This window comes from Epinephelus fuscoguttatus, linkage group LG20 (genome assembly GCF_011397635.1).
Source record: "Epinephelus fuscoguttatus linkage group LG20, E.fuscoguttatus.final_Chr_v1".
NCBI classification, from domain to species: Eukaryota; Metazoa; Chordata; class Actinopteri; order Perciformes; family Serranidae; genus Epinephelus; species Epinephelus fuscoguttatus.
The window spans coordinates 3,067,142-3,082,961 of record NC_064771.1 but is presented as its reverse complement, the minus strand read 5'-3'; the positions used below and the strand labels follow the sequence as shown (position 1 = coordinate 3,082,961).

Genomic DNA, 15,820 nt, shown 5'->3' with positions numbered 1-15,820 from the left:
CAAGAAGGATAAAGACCCAATTAGGAAGCACACATGGTATCAGTGTCAAGTCTCAGTTTCCTCCAGTACAGACTAAAACACAAATGTAAATAGTATGGATGTAGCCATTGACTTGCATTTCAGTGTGTGTTGTAACTGACATCACTCTTTGGTGTGATTACAGGTCCAACAAATACTGGCTGAAAACTTTCAAACAGAGTAGAAAGAAAAGGTAGACACTTGAAACATTTAGCCACTGAAATCAGTTTGCTTTCACACTCAGAGTCAGTTTGTAATGGATTCAGCAAACAGACTGCTGTTTTTGGTCTGCAGTTGACACTCTGACTAGCTTCTTCTCTATTGCAACGGTAGGAATAGCAGCGGTTAGAGTTAACTTTGGATCTAAAACTGACACCTAACACCTGATTGCTGCACAAACCTGCATCTTTTAGAGCTGATTAGCATGAATAAAGCTTTAACTGCCGAAGTGGAGACCTGACCTGAGGGTGTATTTTGGTTTTTCAGCTATTACTGAATACTAGCTTCATACAGCTTAACCTGTTATGTTGTCCTGGGGCACAAAATTGTTGTTCGGCCCCTTAGTATTGCAAAATTCTATTACAATTAAATTAAATACAATTTGCAATAAATATAGTCATTTCTAACTGTTTGACATGCAATCAACCGTGGGCTCCTGGGGCTATAGAGGCCCTGAGGCAGTTGCCCGCGTTGGGCATAGATGCAAACGATTGGCAAAGCCAGACACAAAAAGAAAAAAATAACGAAATCCAAAACCAACCTGTGGCAGAGCTTTATTCAACAAAGCACCTCAGTTTGTGTGGCAGAACTCTTATTTAGAGCAATTTACCCTACTAAACTGACAGAAAAGAAGCTGAAATCATTCGAATGGATGGCATAACATTAGGGATCTAATGGTTCACAAAACCTGAATATTAGAACTTTGATGAATTGATGATCTATTGCAGGGCCGTTTAAACTGCCTTAGTTTTATTGGTAGAACTGTTACCTTACCTACCTTAGATTTAATGTTCTTTACATCTATGTATAAATCTACTATAAATAAATTAGGATTGTAATAGTTGACAAAAGTCACATTTTGGTTCAAAATATAAATGCCAGAGAAATTTCCTTGATTTTTAGAAAATGAAACAAACCATTTGTTTTTTGTTATTTGCACTAAGCAGGAATCACAGTCTGGCTGAAATGTGCTTGTTAAAGTCTGGGTAGAGCAAAATCAGTGATTCATTTCTAAACATATTATACATGTTAGAAAATACTTGTTAAATAAATAAAAAAAAACAAACTTGGAACTGTGTAGAGTTGTAGAGAATTGTAGAGTTAAACTGTCAAACTTTTTTTCACAATATCTGTGTCCAGGATTTTTGGGTGGGCTCAATGATGCACTGGGGCCATCCTTGACAAAATCTCTTCCCTATCATATCAGCACTACATTACTACTGACATAAAAGTGCATCACTTCTTTTGCCCCCCGTTTCTGAGCAGCGAGTTCACTACGTCCCTCGAGTTCTTCAAGTCCAAGAAATATATATATAAAAAAACTCTGTTCAATGAGTCTTAAATGTTAAATGCCACAGTCATCACAGACAAAATAGCCATTACTATCGTAGCTTTAAGTATTTCTGGCTGAATCAGTTATCCGGCCCGCTAACAGTTGCTGCTCAGTGCTGTGGGTGCTTTGTTATAACATTTGCTGCTGTTAGCTGCTAAATGGCAGGCTAGCCTCACAGTTATCTCATTCCCTGGTCTGGGAAGTTTGTGCTGTACAAACATGTATACGGCGTTGGTCTGTTTGTTTGTTTGCAAAATAACTCAAAAAATTCTAAAACGGATTTTGATGAAATTTTCAGGAAAGGTTGATAATGGGACAAGGAACAGATGATAAAATTTTGGTGGTGATCGGTTGAAGCAAAGTGGATAAAATAATAAAATGGCGGGCAATCCGAGCTGCTTGACCCAGACCTGCAGGTTATTAAAGGATCTTCTATTTCTAGTCTGGTAATTGCATTACCAACCACTGTACAAAGAGCTTGCCTGGCATAGCTGCCTCACACTGTGTCCCACTGGAGCAGAATGTTCCGGGTTTGGGGGGGGGGGGATAGACATCATGTTGCCTGCTCAGTTGGGTGAGCTGCTTTGTCAAGAACATTATATTGAACACAGTCCAAGCTGTATATTTTATTTTCTAAATGTACTGTAATAGGATAGTTCAAAGTATCATTTGGTTTGCACTAAAAGCCTTGTACTGACTGGTTCAGTGCAAGTATGTGTATTGTTACACCCCTGTATAATATCAACGTATTCTCAAAGAATGGTTTGTATGATATCCTGGGAAAAATCCATGCTCAACAGTTTGTAAGATATGAATGATGAATGATGTTATGTCCTTAATGAACAATTACATAATTAACGTAATGTTACCTTAAAATTACTCAAAGTTTACACCTAACAAGCGACTCCAAGGGGAAGTCTTGTCGGGTGATAGTCAGTTTCCTGTGACCCATCCACCACCACCCCAACTTGCCTCCTTACAAGCTCTCTGGACTGCTTCCTTGTTAATTGCCATCAGTGCATTGGTCACCTGATTGAAGCCATTCAAAATACATGGGGTATGTATGAATTTGGGTGCATTACTTTTCGTAGGAAAACATACAAACAATTTGTGAGAAGAGCTTGATTAAATGAACATATAGAGGTATGGTAAGAGTAAGCAATGGCTGGATATATAGTATGTGCCATATGATATATGTAGCATATTACAGCCTTTCATATTTTCAGAAGCTATTGTGCTTTTTTAGCTCATATTAATACTCAGTTTCAAAGTCATCCATGTCCTACAATTCATAAAATGAATGTTTGGTTTTGTGTGTGTGTGTGTGTGTGTGTGTGTGTGTGTGTGTGTGTGTGTGTTTTGTCCAGAAATGATTTTTTTGCCCATGGGAAGTGGGAAGTATTTTTACATGTGAAACATAAGTTACAACATCCTGGTGTGTGAGGACAGTGTGCCTGAAGGTGAAGCTAAAAGAGTTCAAGTCAGGGCAGAGCCTTAAAGAGCTGTAGAGCAGACGAAGTGCTTGTGTTAAGGATTCTAGGGATCATGTGTGTGTGCTTGTGTTCATTCCATGTGTGGTTGCATGAAGCAGGGATCGAGGGCGTTTGTATGTCTATGTATGTTTGTAATTAGATCAAATGTGTGTGTGTGTGTGTGTGTGTGTGTGTGTGTGTGTGTGCGTGTTTGAGCAGAGTCATTCAGAATGATTGAATGACACCTGTGATTACCCTCTCCCACTGCTAGATATGAAGAAGTAGGGTCTGCACTACAAAGAGCTGTCATGACCATGATGAATGGGAGATGAGAGGTTTCCCTTGTATCTATACACACACACACACACACACACACACACATTCTTGTACTTGCTGCTTAGTGAGGACCGAGTAAATCGACTGACAAAGTGAGGACCGGCCTTTCTGCTTTACCTATCAACATGAAAATAGCATTTCTGGACAGTAGGTGGCACCCTTACCCTATACACCCCTTCAGGTTTTGAGAAACACAAAGTTTTCAGAAAAAGTTTTTAACCAACAAAGTGAGGACTGGAAACTTAAAGTATTTCACTGGGAATATTAACTGAGATATGCTTACTACAGGTTTATTGAGGCCAAGTTTAGCATAATTGCATACTATGATACTCTCTTTTACACATTTTAACTTCATTTAGTGATAGTAAAGTTGCATACTGAATATGCAATAATGAAATGTTTAATTTTAGACTCTGCAATTCTGAATAGCCATTTTTATTATTCATAAATTTATTAGGTAAGGAGGCAAATACAACAGAGGGTCTTTTTGATATTTGACTGCTGAATATTTATGAAAAGGAAAACTGAAGATTATTTGTCAAAGACAGAAACACAGCTAGTGTAAGCAAGCACATAACTGTTAATTTTATTGCAAAACTTGCAATGAAAAACTCAACAAACTGTTGGTAAATTGATCAATAGAAACATGGTACTTATTACTGCCAACTCAATACAAAATTTGAACACTGGCAGCTTGTAGCCAGCAGACTGGATCTTAAAGAACATATCTGCATCAAATCTCTAAACACTAGAGAAACATGAGTCATAGACCCCCAGCATTTTCTCCACTTTAAGAATTATAGACACAGTATTTAACATCCTTCCATGTTCTAGTGCTAAGCACTGGAGACTCTTTCTCGATGCAGAGCAGGCAGTCATTCTTTGCTGGTACTTTCCTGAGAGCAACAAACCGTGCCATCCTTCGCTGGACTGCAGTCCTCTCCTCAAAAGACCAGCGTCGCCTTGTTCGCACTTTTGGAACACCTAAAAATAAGAAAACAGGGTTAACTGTTGGGTAGGTTCACTATTTTAACCTCTTGACTCCACCCCCATTTTGTAGCGAAAACACCTAAAATGACATACCCAAATTAAAATGACTGTGTAGCTTCTGAACCGCTCTGACTACATGCATGCATGAGGTCTTGCCAGAAAGAAAACTCCCTGAAGTTTCTTGTGAAAGTGTCAGAAACACTCTAGGTGATACAAAGACAGAGTAATGGGCCTCTGAAGTCAGTAAAAAGTTGAAGATTTTGCCTAAAATAAAATAAAAAATCATTTTCAGGATGAATAACTGTCTGTGGCTTCATCTGAGTGAACATTCATCAGTGAACATTTGTTTCAAGTTTGAAGAAAATTGCTCAAAGTATGACCATTCTACAGTGTTTTTTCCATGAAAAGATCCAGGCAGAGCCCCAAATGACAAGTTGGTCATTCTGCTTCAAAACAGTACTGTCAGTGATCAAACAACACTCAGCCAGCTTCAAACATTGTACCTTATTGAAATCAGGTGTGATTATGATAGCTGATGTTGTTTATGACAGAAACACCATAAAATATCGCCAAATAAAGCCATATGAAACGTGAAAGTTATGATCCCACTTTCTAGACGGTGTATCTCAGCCAAAAATAGGGTTAGGAGTGAGACTCTTACCTTTTATAAAAGATCTAAGTCTCCACTTGCCGCTCCACATGAGATCGCGAGTAATCCTTTAACATTTTCTCTCGAAAACGGCATGACATGACTTGTCACCACTCACTGCGATTTTTGGACTTCGTGTATTTAGGCTGCTCTGATGCAAAAACCATAAGGAATAAAGAAAAATGATGCGGATTCAGAAAGCAGAGAGCTTCCGGTTTCCGGTGACAACAAACATCACATGGTTTGATGACATAGTGCGCCTAGGAGATACCATTTAACAGAGGAGAGAGGGAGGCGACGCCGGTGTCTGAACGGAGTTAGAGAGGTTAAACTCAGTCTTTCTTAAAACGGTGTTTACAACATGGATATAAAGCCATTTGAAGTGAATTCAGTGTTTTCTGCCAAATGTTGATTCTGATGATGAAGAGTTATCATCTTGGATGAAGGGATTCTTGACCATGATTTGGCAACTCATAACCTCCAACTGCATTAAGCCCTGTTGACGAACTGCAGCCCTGAAGTAGCAGCAGTGGAGGTTGTTAAGTTTGATGGTGAATCAGTAATGATAAGTATCTATGCTTTAAATTAATATCAGTAATTACATTAAAATTATACTGTTTAAGTGCTTATTTGCTGAGCAAACAGCAGATAAAGACAGCAGGCTCCTATTAAAGAAAAAAAAATTAAACCTAATAGCTGAGCTAAGATAATAAGGTTCTGTAATCAATCCAAAATCGATCCTCTTTGAAATAAGATAATAATATTAATATTAATAATAATATTCATTATTCCTCCTCTGTGGGGAGTGGATCAAGAGCAGAGTTGTTACTGCATATGGGTTATTGAGACATATGCGTTATTTAAAAGTTTAATAGGCCACAGCATGTCAACTGTTTTGTTTAATGCCAGGCTTTGTTTTATTTTGAAAATCCTCCCAGCTACAGCCTTAGCAACACCGACAGCTGTTGAGCTGTAGACTCTCAGGTAAGCGCTGATGCCCTCATGAAACATTTTAAGTTTAAGTTCAGGGGCTGAATAATATCAATATCATTTAAATATGAGATTGAGTATTGTTGTATGTCATTGAAGTCTGCAGTTGTGTTGCCTAAATCAAAATCAAAGAGCTACAGAATCTCAGCTGAGATTTCAACAAAGCTCATGGCAGATCCATACAGGGGATAAGTTATTATGTGAGTGGGAATCTCTTCTCTGCTTGTTAGAAGCTTTGTTTTCAAACCAGAGTAGGTACATGGCTAGACAAACAGCAAAATATAATCATGTAATTAAACCTTTTTAATCATGAATTATAAAAGTCTCATCTCCTCATAAATTCATAATTTTATCAAATTTTGCATTTTACCTGAAATGTATAATTTTCATGTCATAATTGTGACTTTTAATCTTTGTATTTAATGACATGATTAATATCCTAGTCGATCAAAACCTGATCCCAGTGACTTGAAATTTCATCTGAGAATGTACCTATCTTATAGAAATTCATCTTACCGTCATCATTGTGTTGTGTTTTATTTGCAGTCTTCTTAAGTCTCTTAACAGTTGGTCTTCTGGATGAGACGTTTTGCCTCTCTCCATCTGAGAAATATATATTAGCTCAGTGAAAGAGTTAAAGATTCAATTTCAGAGCACAGGTGTATATTGCCTGGACTCACCATCATCAGCAGCAGCAGCAGCATCAACATGGTACTTTCGTTTAGCTGCAGTTTTCTTTACACTCTTCTGTCTTGTGGTGTTTGTGGGTTGCTTGTTTCCATCTGACAAAGGACACATCAAAACAGTTAAACTGTTGTCAGGTCTCAGATGCTACACATATAATCATGTTTTCTTTAAGCTTAAATCTTGTTTTGCATCTCAGATTTTGAGGTTGTGTTGGACTTTGCAACACCAGAACTTACCCTCATCATCATGTCTCTGTGCTTGCTTTCGGCGCTGAACACGAGAACTTGTGGGGGATGGATGTGGCAGAGCTCCATCTGTAAGACAGTGGATGTTAGTATAGAGATATCTTTTGACCACATGATTTGATCCATAGTGAGCTGGTTCCAAAAGTATCATAAATATAGATCATTTCTGAAATATGTTTGGGCCCAGACCATTCAGTGACCTGTAGACAATAAGTAAAACTTTAAATTTAATTGTATATCTGACTGGATGTCAGCATCAAAACCTGACAACTGATGTAATGTCCTCTTTTCTATCTAATGTTCACAACACCAGGACTTACCCTCATCACCATCACTCTCATCATCACCATCACTCCCATCATCATCATGATGTCTTTGTGCTTGCTTTCGGCGCTGAACATGAGAACTTGTGGGGGACGGATGTGGCAGAGCTCCATCTGTAAGACAGCTGATGTTAGTATAGAGAAATCTTTTGACCACATGATTTGATCCATAGTGAGCTGGTTCCAAAACAGTCATAAACATTGAGCATTTCTGAAAAATATTTAGGGCCCAGACCATTCAGTGACCTGTAGACAATAAGTCAAACTTTAAATTTAATTGTGCATCTGACTGGATGCCAACATCAAGACCTGACAACTGATGTAATGTCCTCTTTTCTATCTAATGTTCACAACACCAGGACTTACCCTCATCACCATCACTCTCATCATCACCATCACTCCCATCGTCATCATGTCTTTGTGCTTTCTTTCGGTGCAAAAGAACTTGTGGGGGACGAGAACTTGTGGGGGACGGATGTGGCAGAGCTCCATCTGTAAGACAGCTGATGTTAGTACAGACATATCTTTTGACCACATGATTTGATCCATAGTGAGCTGGTTCCAAAACAGTCATAAACATTGAGCATTTCTGAAATATATTTAGGGCCCAGACCATTCAATGACCCTTTCTATCTGGTGTTTACAACACAAAGGCCCAATCCCAATTCCTATCTTAACCATCAATCTTAACCCACAGTCTCAAAAATCCGTGCTCCGTGAAGTGCTAGTGCTGTCCCAATTCTCAGAGTGTTGAATTGAGGGTCAAGAATAAGGGCTGTATGGCCCTCACTTTTAAGATTTTCCAGGACCACCCTTGCTGGTGAGATCTATCCCAGAATCCTTTGCGTATCATCCACTGAGCCCAGCCAAACCCGGCCGAGTACAGACGATTCAGTCAATGCAAGATGGTGGTGACAAGCGTAAGGAAGCAGAGTTATTAATGTGAGTATTTTCCTTGTTAATAGTTGTTTTAAAATTATGATAACCATTGTATTATCTTAGTTTAATGTCATTTTATGGTCTATAGACCTCTTTGTAGCGTATCACACATATTTTTGCTCGCGGGTGATGGCTTGCCTGCCCGGTTCTCTGATAACCGAGTATACTGTCATTCAGTTACAAAAAGTCATTTTCTCAGTGATAATGTAGTTGTTAAGTTGTTTTAATATACGTGAAATGTTTGCATCGACATTTTGTAAGATGACAGGGCGGTGTCATCTCCTGTAGCCGTAGAGTCTGCAGCTGGTAACGTTACAGCTGCAGGTTAACGTTAGTCAACGTATTATCTGGTGACTTTCCGCTGAATAATTTACGACTGTTTTTGTTGTACAGAATAATTGGTTAAATATCAACTTAAAAAGAGTGAAATGTTAACGTGGATGAAATTCACCATATAACACTTGTGTGACTGTGTAAACAGCCTCACCAGTTCTGCTGGATGTTAACCATTCATTGTGATAATACTTGCAATACTGCAGGAAACTAAACTAATAACTTAACGAATACCTGACAGGTAGCCCAAAAAAAAAAAAAGAAAAGAAAAGAAAGTAATGCTGTTATCTCTGTTCCATTTCAGGGCCACAAGACAAAACACAAGCCCTCATTCATTTCAGGGCCACCAATGAAGACAAGTTTACAAAAAGCAAGCAGGCTCCAAAAAAACTATGGGAGTGAGTAATTTGTAACTTGTGAACTGTTCATATTCATAACATAATTCTCAGTCACAATGGCAACTGTTCCCCTAGTGATCAAGCATTCTGTTTCAATATGAAATCAGCACAGCTGCAGACGGCATTATCGAAGATTGTTTGGTAACTGTACATTTGTTTTGGAGCTGCGCCTAGTATATTCGTTGCAACATGTATGTTCTATTTTCACTACTGTACAAAGATGTGCCGTTTGGATTTTATGATGTCAGCATTTCAAAACAAACACAATTCCATATCATTAATCTATTTATTATCTTAGTGAAATTCCATACTCATAAGAGAAAATTTTGTAACAGAAAATCTTGTACGCAATTTTTATGAATGAAATGCAGCAATACTTAGAAACCGTTCAGCACTCCACAAACTCCAAAGCTATAAAGACTCGGAAAATATGTAAACAATTTAATTGTTTGAGCTACTGAACTTTTATTTATTAATTTGTTTATTTTATATCTCTTTCTTTTTTCTTAACCCTGGCATATTTGTTCTGTTCATGTCTGTCACTGCTTGTTTTGTACAAGAATTGAAATAAAGTGTTGGAGAAAAAAAAACTTGTTGCGTCTTTTGTCAACAACTACTGATTAATGATACTGATAATTCACAGAGTGGACGGAGTTTTGGCATATTGCTGCCCTGATAGTCTTAAGACGTATTTGCCTTTGAGGGGTGTCCCATTTTAAAGTCACAAGATAGCCCTTAACACTTGGTTTTGAGGGCTGGTGAGATTGAGAGTTGAGCTTCAAAATTAAGATTGAGGGTTAAGATAGGAATTGGGATTGACTCAAGACTTACCCTCAGCACCATCATCATGTCTTCGTGTAGTCACAGCTTTCCTTCTTTCTTCTTTCCCATCTTTAGTCGAGGGTTCCTTTGAAGGTTCCACTTCCTCAGGAGCACCTCAGGGTGAGTGGACGATGAGGACTGGTGATCTTTGCCAGATCCGGTGTGGCAGAATAAGTCCATCGCATTAGAGAATTCCACCTTGGTGGCCTTTAACAGCAGTGCAGAAAAACAGAAGGAAAAAAAATTATTCACTGATGAGCACAAACAGCAAAGACTCTGAATCTCCTGCAGGTAGCACACTGACTATGCTAACTATCACTTATCAGTGATAAAGTCAGAATCATTATGAACCACACAAATAAGGGTATGGATGAGATAAAAGTAAAATGTACTCAGCTGGTCAATGGCTTGGCCCAAGTTTAAATCCATTTCTATAAGCCTTGTTTAATCACTGTTATTTTTTTGTCAATATAATTTTTGCAGTGTTGTCTATGAGAAATAATTAACTGCAATTCAAATGCATTTCGATTACCTTCATTTTCAGCTCATTACCTATAAACCACAGAAATGTGAAGGGTTACTTCATTGTAGGGATGCACCGAAACAAAAATTTGTGGCCAAAGCCAAATAAAATGAAACATTTGGCTGAATACCAAGTACCGAATACCAAATACTAGGGATGCACCAAATATATTCGGCCGAATATTGCAAAAAAGCAGACATTCATGCACGTTCGCACTGTTTGTTTTGATCAGAGAGTTGAGATCACACTGGTCGCTGCAGTGTTGGTCATAAATCACTGTGTGGTCCTGTACACTGGCAGCAGTCATGATATGATATATTTTGGCAGCTGGATATAATTGTACGGGCCTGAGTTTGACATGTCTGCTCTTCTGATTCAGTGACAGGTTGTAGGTTGGTCTGTCTTTACCAAATTCATGAATGTAATTGTGCTTCAACACTCAAGTGATTTAATTTTATATTTTGATTGAAATCTCAGAGCCTCCTTCATGAAGCAATGTTTTGATGAGTAAACAGGCTGTTCAGTCACTTCATAATCTCCTTCTGAATATCAGAGCATAGAGCAGCAGTCTTTGATCAGAGATAATGTAGATTAAATAAACTGTTGTTGATATTGTGATTATTGTTTTGTGTATGACATGACAACAACAGCAGCAGCAGCTAGAGGAGCTGTGAGAACAGCTGACACTAGGACCTGAGAGTGAAGTAAACAGGGTACAGAAAATATTCTGAGGTCATTTCGTCTGTTTAGTCATTCTGCTGTATTAACAGTCACTGTCCTGATCTACCAGCTCTTCACTATTCTTGGTGCATTATTGGATCTGGATTCTTAGATAGCACCTCAGTCTTATTAATCTAGACTAGTGCTGAGTGCTGCTTTCAAACTTAATATAAAGTCTCCATGGTGTAAAAATGCATGAAATCTGTAATTAATATGGGACAATTGTGTGGGACAGACTAGGAAGATAATTCATTTTTCACTTATTCTTTGTTTGTGTAGTGGCAATGTTTTTACAGTGTATCTCACAGGTATCATGATACCACAGCAAACATGAGGCAGATGTGCCTTTTGTCATTGATAAAAAGATAAATCACTTTTCTATAATACATCAATGATATTTCAATGGAATAAATTACTTATTGACTTATTCATACTTCAAAAACAGCATCAATAAGTGATTAACATAGGGGGGATCAAAATAAAATAAATAAATGAAATAAGAATCAACCAGCCACCCTCCTCCCCTGACAAGTAAAGAACAGTCCCTTCATAAGTAAAGAACAGTCCCTAAAGTGTGGAGAGGTTTGTGGACCGTTAACTGCCACAAAGAGAGAAATGTGAACGGCTCGTTTCCCCTCTGACACGTCACATACTTGTGTGCCGCCACGGCTCGGCTGTTCAGGTACTACTGGGCAGTCATGACACCAAGAAGAGGACATTATTGGAGCCGGACTTCTCCGTCGCCGGTAAGCCTTATCTTGCGCCGCAAAGCACTATGGCTGCCGTATTTGACAGGAATACATTCCTGTCTGTGTCTGTGACCCACAGCTGGTGGGATTCGCCTTTCGTTTCTGCTGCTGGTTTAAACACTGTACTCGCACAGTGTGCTGAATGATTTATTTTGGTCACACAAAACTATTTTTAGTCGCAAATGTGCGATGACGACGGAGTAAAACATCGCCACACTGCCGACATTTTACTCCGCTCTGTCACCGCGACGCTGTTTGATTGCGTTATCAAAACACGCGCTATTATTTGCCCTTGCTTTTCACTTATTCCACCGAATACCGAATGTGTGGGGTTTTTGCAATATTCGGCCGAATATAATCAGTTACCAAATATTCGTGCATCCCTACTTCACTGTCACCCATATTAAAGTTCACCTCTAAAATGAATCTTCTAAATATTACTTGGTATTTAATACATGAAGGTGGATGCCAGATTCTGTGAGATACACTGTAAAAACATTGCCACTACCCAAACAAAGAATAAGTGAAAAATTAATTATCTTCCTAGTCTGTCCCACACAATTGTCCCATATTAATTACACAGATTTCATGCATTTTTACACCATGGAGACTTTATATTAAGTTTGAAAGCAGCACTCAGCACTAGTCTAGATTAATAAGACTGAGGTGCTATCTAAGAATCCAGATCCAATAATGCACCAAGAATAGTGAAGAGCTGGTAGATCAGGACAGTGACTGTTAATACAGCAGAATGACGAAACAGACGAAACGACCTCAGAATATTTTCTGTACCCTGTTTACTTCACTCTCAGGTCCTAGTGTCAGCTGTTCTCACAGCTCCTCTAGCTGCTGCTGCTGCTGTTGTCATGTCATACACAAAACAATAATCACAATATCAACAACAGTTTATTTAATCTACATTATCTCTGATCAAAGACTGCTGCTCTATGCTCTGATATTCAGAAGGAGATTATGAAGAGACTGAACAGCCTGTTTACTCATCAAAACATTGCTTCATGAAGGAGGCTCTGAGATTTCAATCAAAATATAAAATTAAATCACTTGAGTGTTGAAGCACAATTACATTCATGAATTTAGTAAAGACAGACCAACCTACAACCTGTCACTGAATCAGAAGAGCAGACATGTCAAACTCAGGCCCGTACAATTATATCCAGCTGCCAAAATATATCATATCATGACTGCTGCCAGTGTACAGGACCACACAGTGATTTATGACCAACACTGCAGCGACCAGTGTGATCTCAACTCTCTGATCAAAACAAACAGCGCGAGCATGCACGTTACTGCACGCGTGTTCGTGAGTCTGTTACCTATGTTTGTATCAGACACGTAGCGACAGACGAGCAGCTGAGTCGCGCATCAGAGAGAGAGAGAGACATAGAGCGTAAACACCGTGAGCGAGCGGTGATAGAGAGTCACCGGTGAACCGGAGAAATTTAATGATCGTTTCACAGCGTTAACGGAGGCACGAAACACACTCACAACCCTGCTGTCAATCACGTATCATCTGACTGTGTCTGTATGCGCTGCGTTTGAGCGAAACTATTTCAATAAATGAGTAAAAGGTGCCAGTATTGTTACATTTTCAAAGCTCAAAACAGCCTTTGTGGTGACTTAAAACACTGAATACATGACGTTTATTTGTGATAAAAAATAAAGAATGCTTCCTCACAGCTCCTGTTAGCCTCCTGTTAGCGTCGTGCTAGTTATGCTAAGTGCAACCCGGCTAGCATGCCCCCCCACACCGAAGCACGGACGGTAAACTCGTTAACTCAAACACATTTCATCACCGCACGTCACTCACAGACTCACAGTCACTAATAGTTAGATTAAATAAAATGGCTTACCTCAGCGTTAGCAACGTTGAGCTCACACTTTCGGTGGTCGGTCCTCAGTTTGTCGGACAAATGTCTCCACGCAGTGCAGGAGCTGACGAGTCTGTGTCCTGACCTGAGCTTCACCTTGGCACTGGAGCTCACGGAGAGCTCTGATTGGCTAATTGGTAAGGGGCCATTACTGCGGTGGGGGAGGTGAGCAGGACAGACTCCTGACTCCTGCTCAGCAAGAGAGACTTGGCTGAAAGTTTCTGAAGCCTTTAGGACTGTCTCTAGTTCTCATTAAATATCATATAAAATGTTATCACATTTTCACACAAGTCCCCAAACCAGACAAAAGTGTCCAAATTAAACAAGCTAGACCCAAACATTTATCCCACAAGATTGGGGGGGGGGAAAAAACTTTTTTTTTTTTTTTTATAAAAATAATAATAAAATTGTGCAAATTGTGATTTGTGATATTGGGCTTTATGAATAAAATTGATTGATTGATTGATTGATTGATTGATTGATTGATTGATTGATTGAATAATACTGTACTTTTTTAGTTTCACCAAAGCAGAGAAAATAGAAGAAAATGTTGTTCTCATGCTGGTGACACACCTCAACAAAGTAAATTGTACATATCTTGAGAAAACAGGAATATAGAATATAAAACTATAATCTAGATTTTGGGCATTAACTATTTACTGCTTAGATAATATGTTACTTAGGAACAGACTAATATACCATGTTTGTGAACCATATCAAAAATTGTTTGCCCACTCAGTGACCCCTTACATAATAATGTGCTCCAGATTAATTCAGAATCTTCTTATAATATTACATGATGAAGAACTGATCATAAGGTCCCCAGTGCATCTGTAGTAACTGTCTTGTGTACCCTGAATTCAGGCATCATATTGGTTATTTTGCATTATTGCTTCATGATTATCTTAACATTACTTACCACCCAAAACACCTAATAAATGACTATTTGTTACCAGCAATGTATTTGGTTAGAAAATCAGTAGCTAAATCCACTTTATTGACTTGGATTAATGATGACATCTGCTCTGTGAAGAGAGATGGAGGGATGGCTCAATGGAAACCAGTGTCTCTTCCTGCGTCCACCGTGCGGACCACACTGAAAATTTCATGTGAATGAAATGATGTTCCAAAACTGAGGCCATTCTAGTCGGCATTGCCCACCAGGTCCGAACTTCCACCATCACCAGCATCACCTTCTCTGGTCAAGACATTCCACTATCTCCAGTCGTCACCAATCTTGGTGTAAAAATGGATCCTCCCCTCACTTTCAACTCCCACATCCAACAACTCTGTAAGACCTCATTTTACCACCTCAGGAACATCGCCAAACTCCATCATCCATCACTCACTCTGGCAGATGCAGAAAAGCTGGTCCACACCTTTGTCTCCTCCAGGCTGGAATATTGCAATGCACTCCTCATCAGGATCCCTAGCAAGAGCATTCAAAAGCTCCAATACATCCAGAACAGCGCTGCTAGGGTCCTGATGAGGGTGCGAAAATTCACACCACTCGAAGGAAGACAATGTTATGTCCTTCATCACCCATGTGATTTTAGAAGACGGCGTTTGATCATATTTTATCTTAGTATATCAAGTGTAGCCTACACCATAAACTGTCATTTCCATTTCCAGCCTGCCATATAGATATATATGGAACATATAACGTGGGCAGGGGGGAGGCTTATGGCTGCTGATCCCCTGCCCATCAAATTCCCTGTCAATTCACCGTCAATCACTGTTTACTATTGCTATTATGCTAATAGGTGGTTGCCTGCTCACCTGCTGGCCCTGCAATGCCCCCCTGGTTGAGCCGTATGTGGGCAGGGTTATCTATGCCTAAATGGTCTGGTTACTGTGGTTCTCATCTAGTATTGTTCTTATTTGCACTATGGTCCTGCACCTGATTTAATATAATTTTAACTGGTTTACTGGTGTTTTTATTTGACCTCTGTATTTATCTGTTTTATATGCACTCACTTGCACTTTGAGATAGGCCAGTGCAATACCTGTAGTTCCCTTGTTTGTAACCTTACAAACAAGGCAAATGGTTGCACTACTCTTGCAACAGTAGTCTGCAACTGTAACACACTCAACGCACTATGTTGGCAACTTGTCTATGTTGATGTTGATTGTATGTATGTATGTGAATATTGCAGCTGTTTGCACTATACTGCCCAAGACGAAT

At 39.1% G+C, this 15,820-nt stretch overlaps 2 protein-coding genes across 3 annotated transcripts in view; one reads left to right on the top strand and one right to left on the bottom strand.

Moving 5' to 3' along the window:
* Positions 1-15,820, top strand: part of LOC125881011 (RNA binding protein fox-1 homolog 3-like) — a 1,507,594-nt gene that overhangs the window by 501,436 nt on the left and 990,338 nt on the right. The gene's annotated exons all lie outside the window — the stretch shown is intronic.
* Positions 6,414-15,174, bottom strand: LOC125881240 (protein starmaker-like). Its single transcript, XM_049564320.1, has 7 exons — positions 14,985-15,174; positions 9,764-9,868; positions 7,629-7,754; positions 7,260-7,376; positions 6,931-7,008; positions 6,688-6,789; positions 6,414-6,610 (listed from the first exon to the last, which is right to left on the bottom strand). The coding sequence occupies exons 1-7, from the start codon at positions 15,172-15,174 to the stop codon at positions 6,447-6,449; spliced, it is 882 nt and encodes a 293-aa protein (XP_049420277.1). The 3' UTR covers positions 6,414-6,446.

Excerpts from the sequence above, each read along its gene's own strand:
- LOC125881240 (XM_049564320.1), bottom strand. The coding sequence starts at position 15,174 with ATGAAGGACATAACATTGTCTTCCTTCGAGTGGTGTGAATTTTCGCAC. Across the intron at positions 7,009-7,259 it reads TGAGAGTGATGGTGATGAGG|ATGGAGCTCTGCCACATCCA; the intron begins GTAAGTCCTGGT and ends ACTGTCTTACAG. Across the intron at positions 6,790-6,930 it reads ACAGAGACATGATGATGAGG|ATGGAAACAAGCAACCCACA; the intron begins GTAAGTTCTGGT and ends GTCCTTTGTCAG.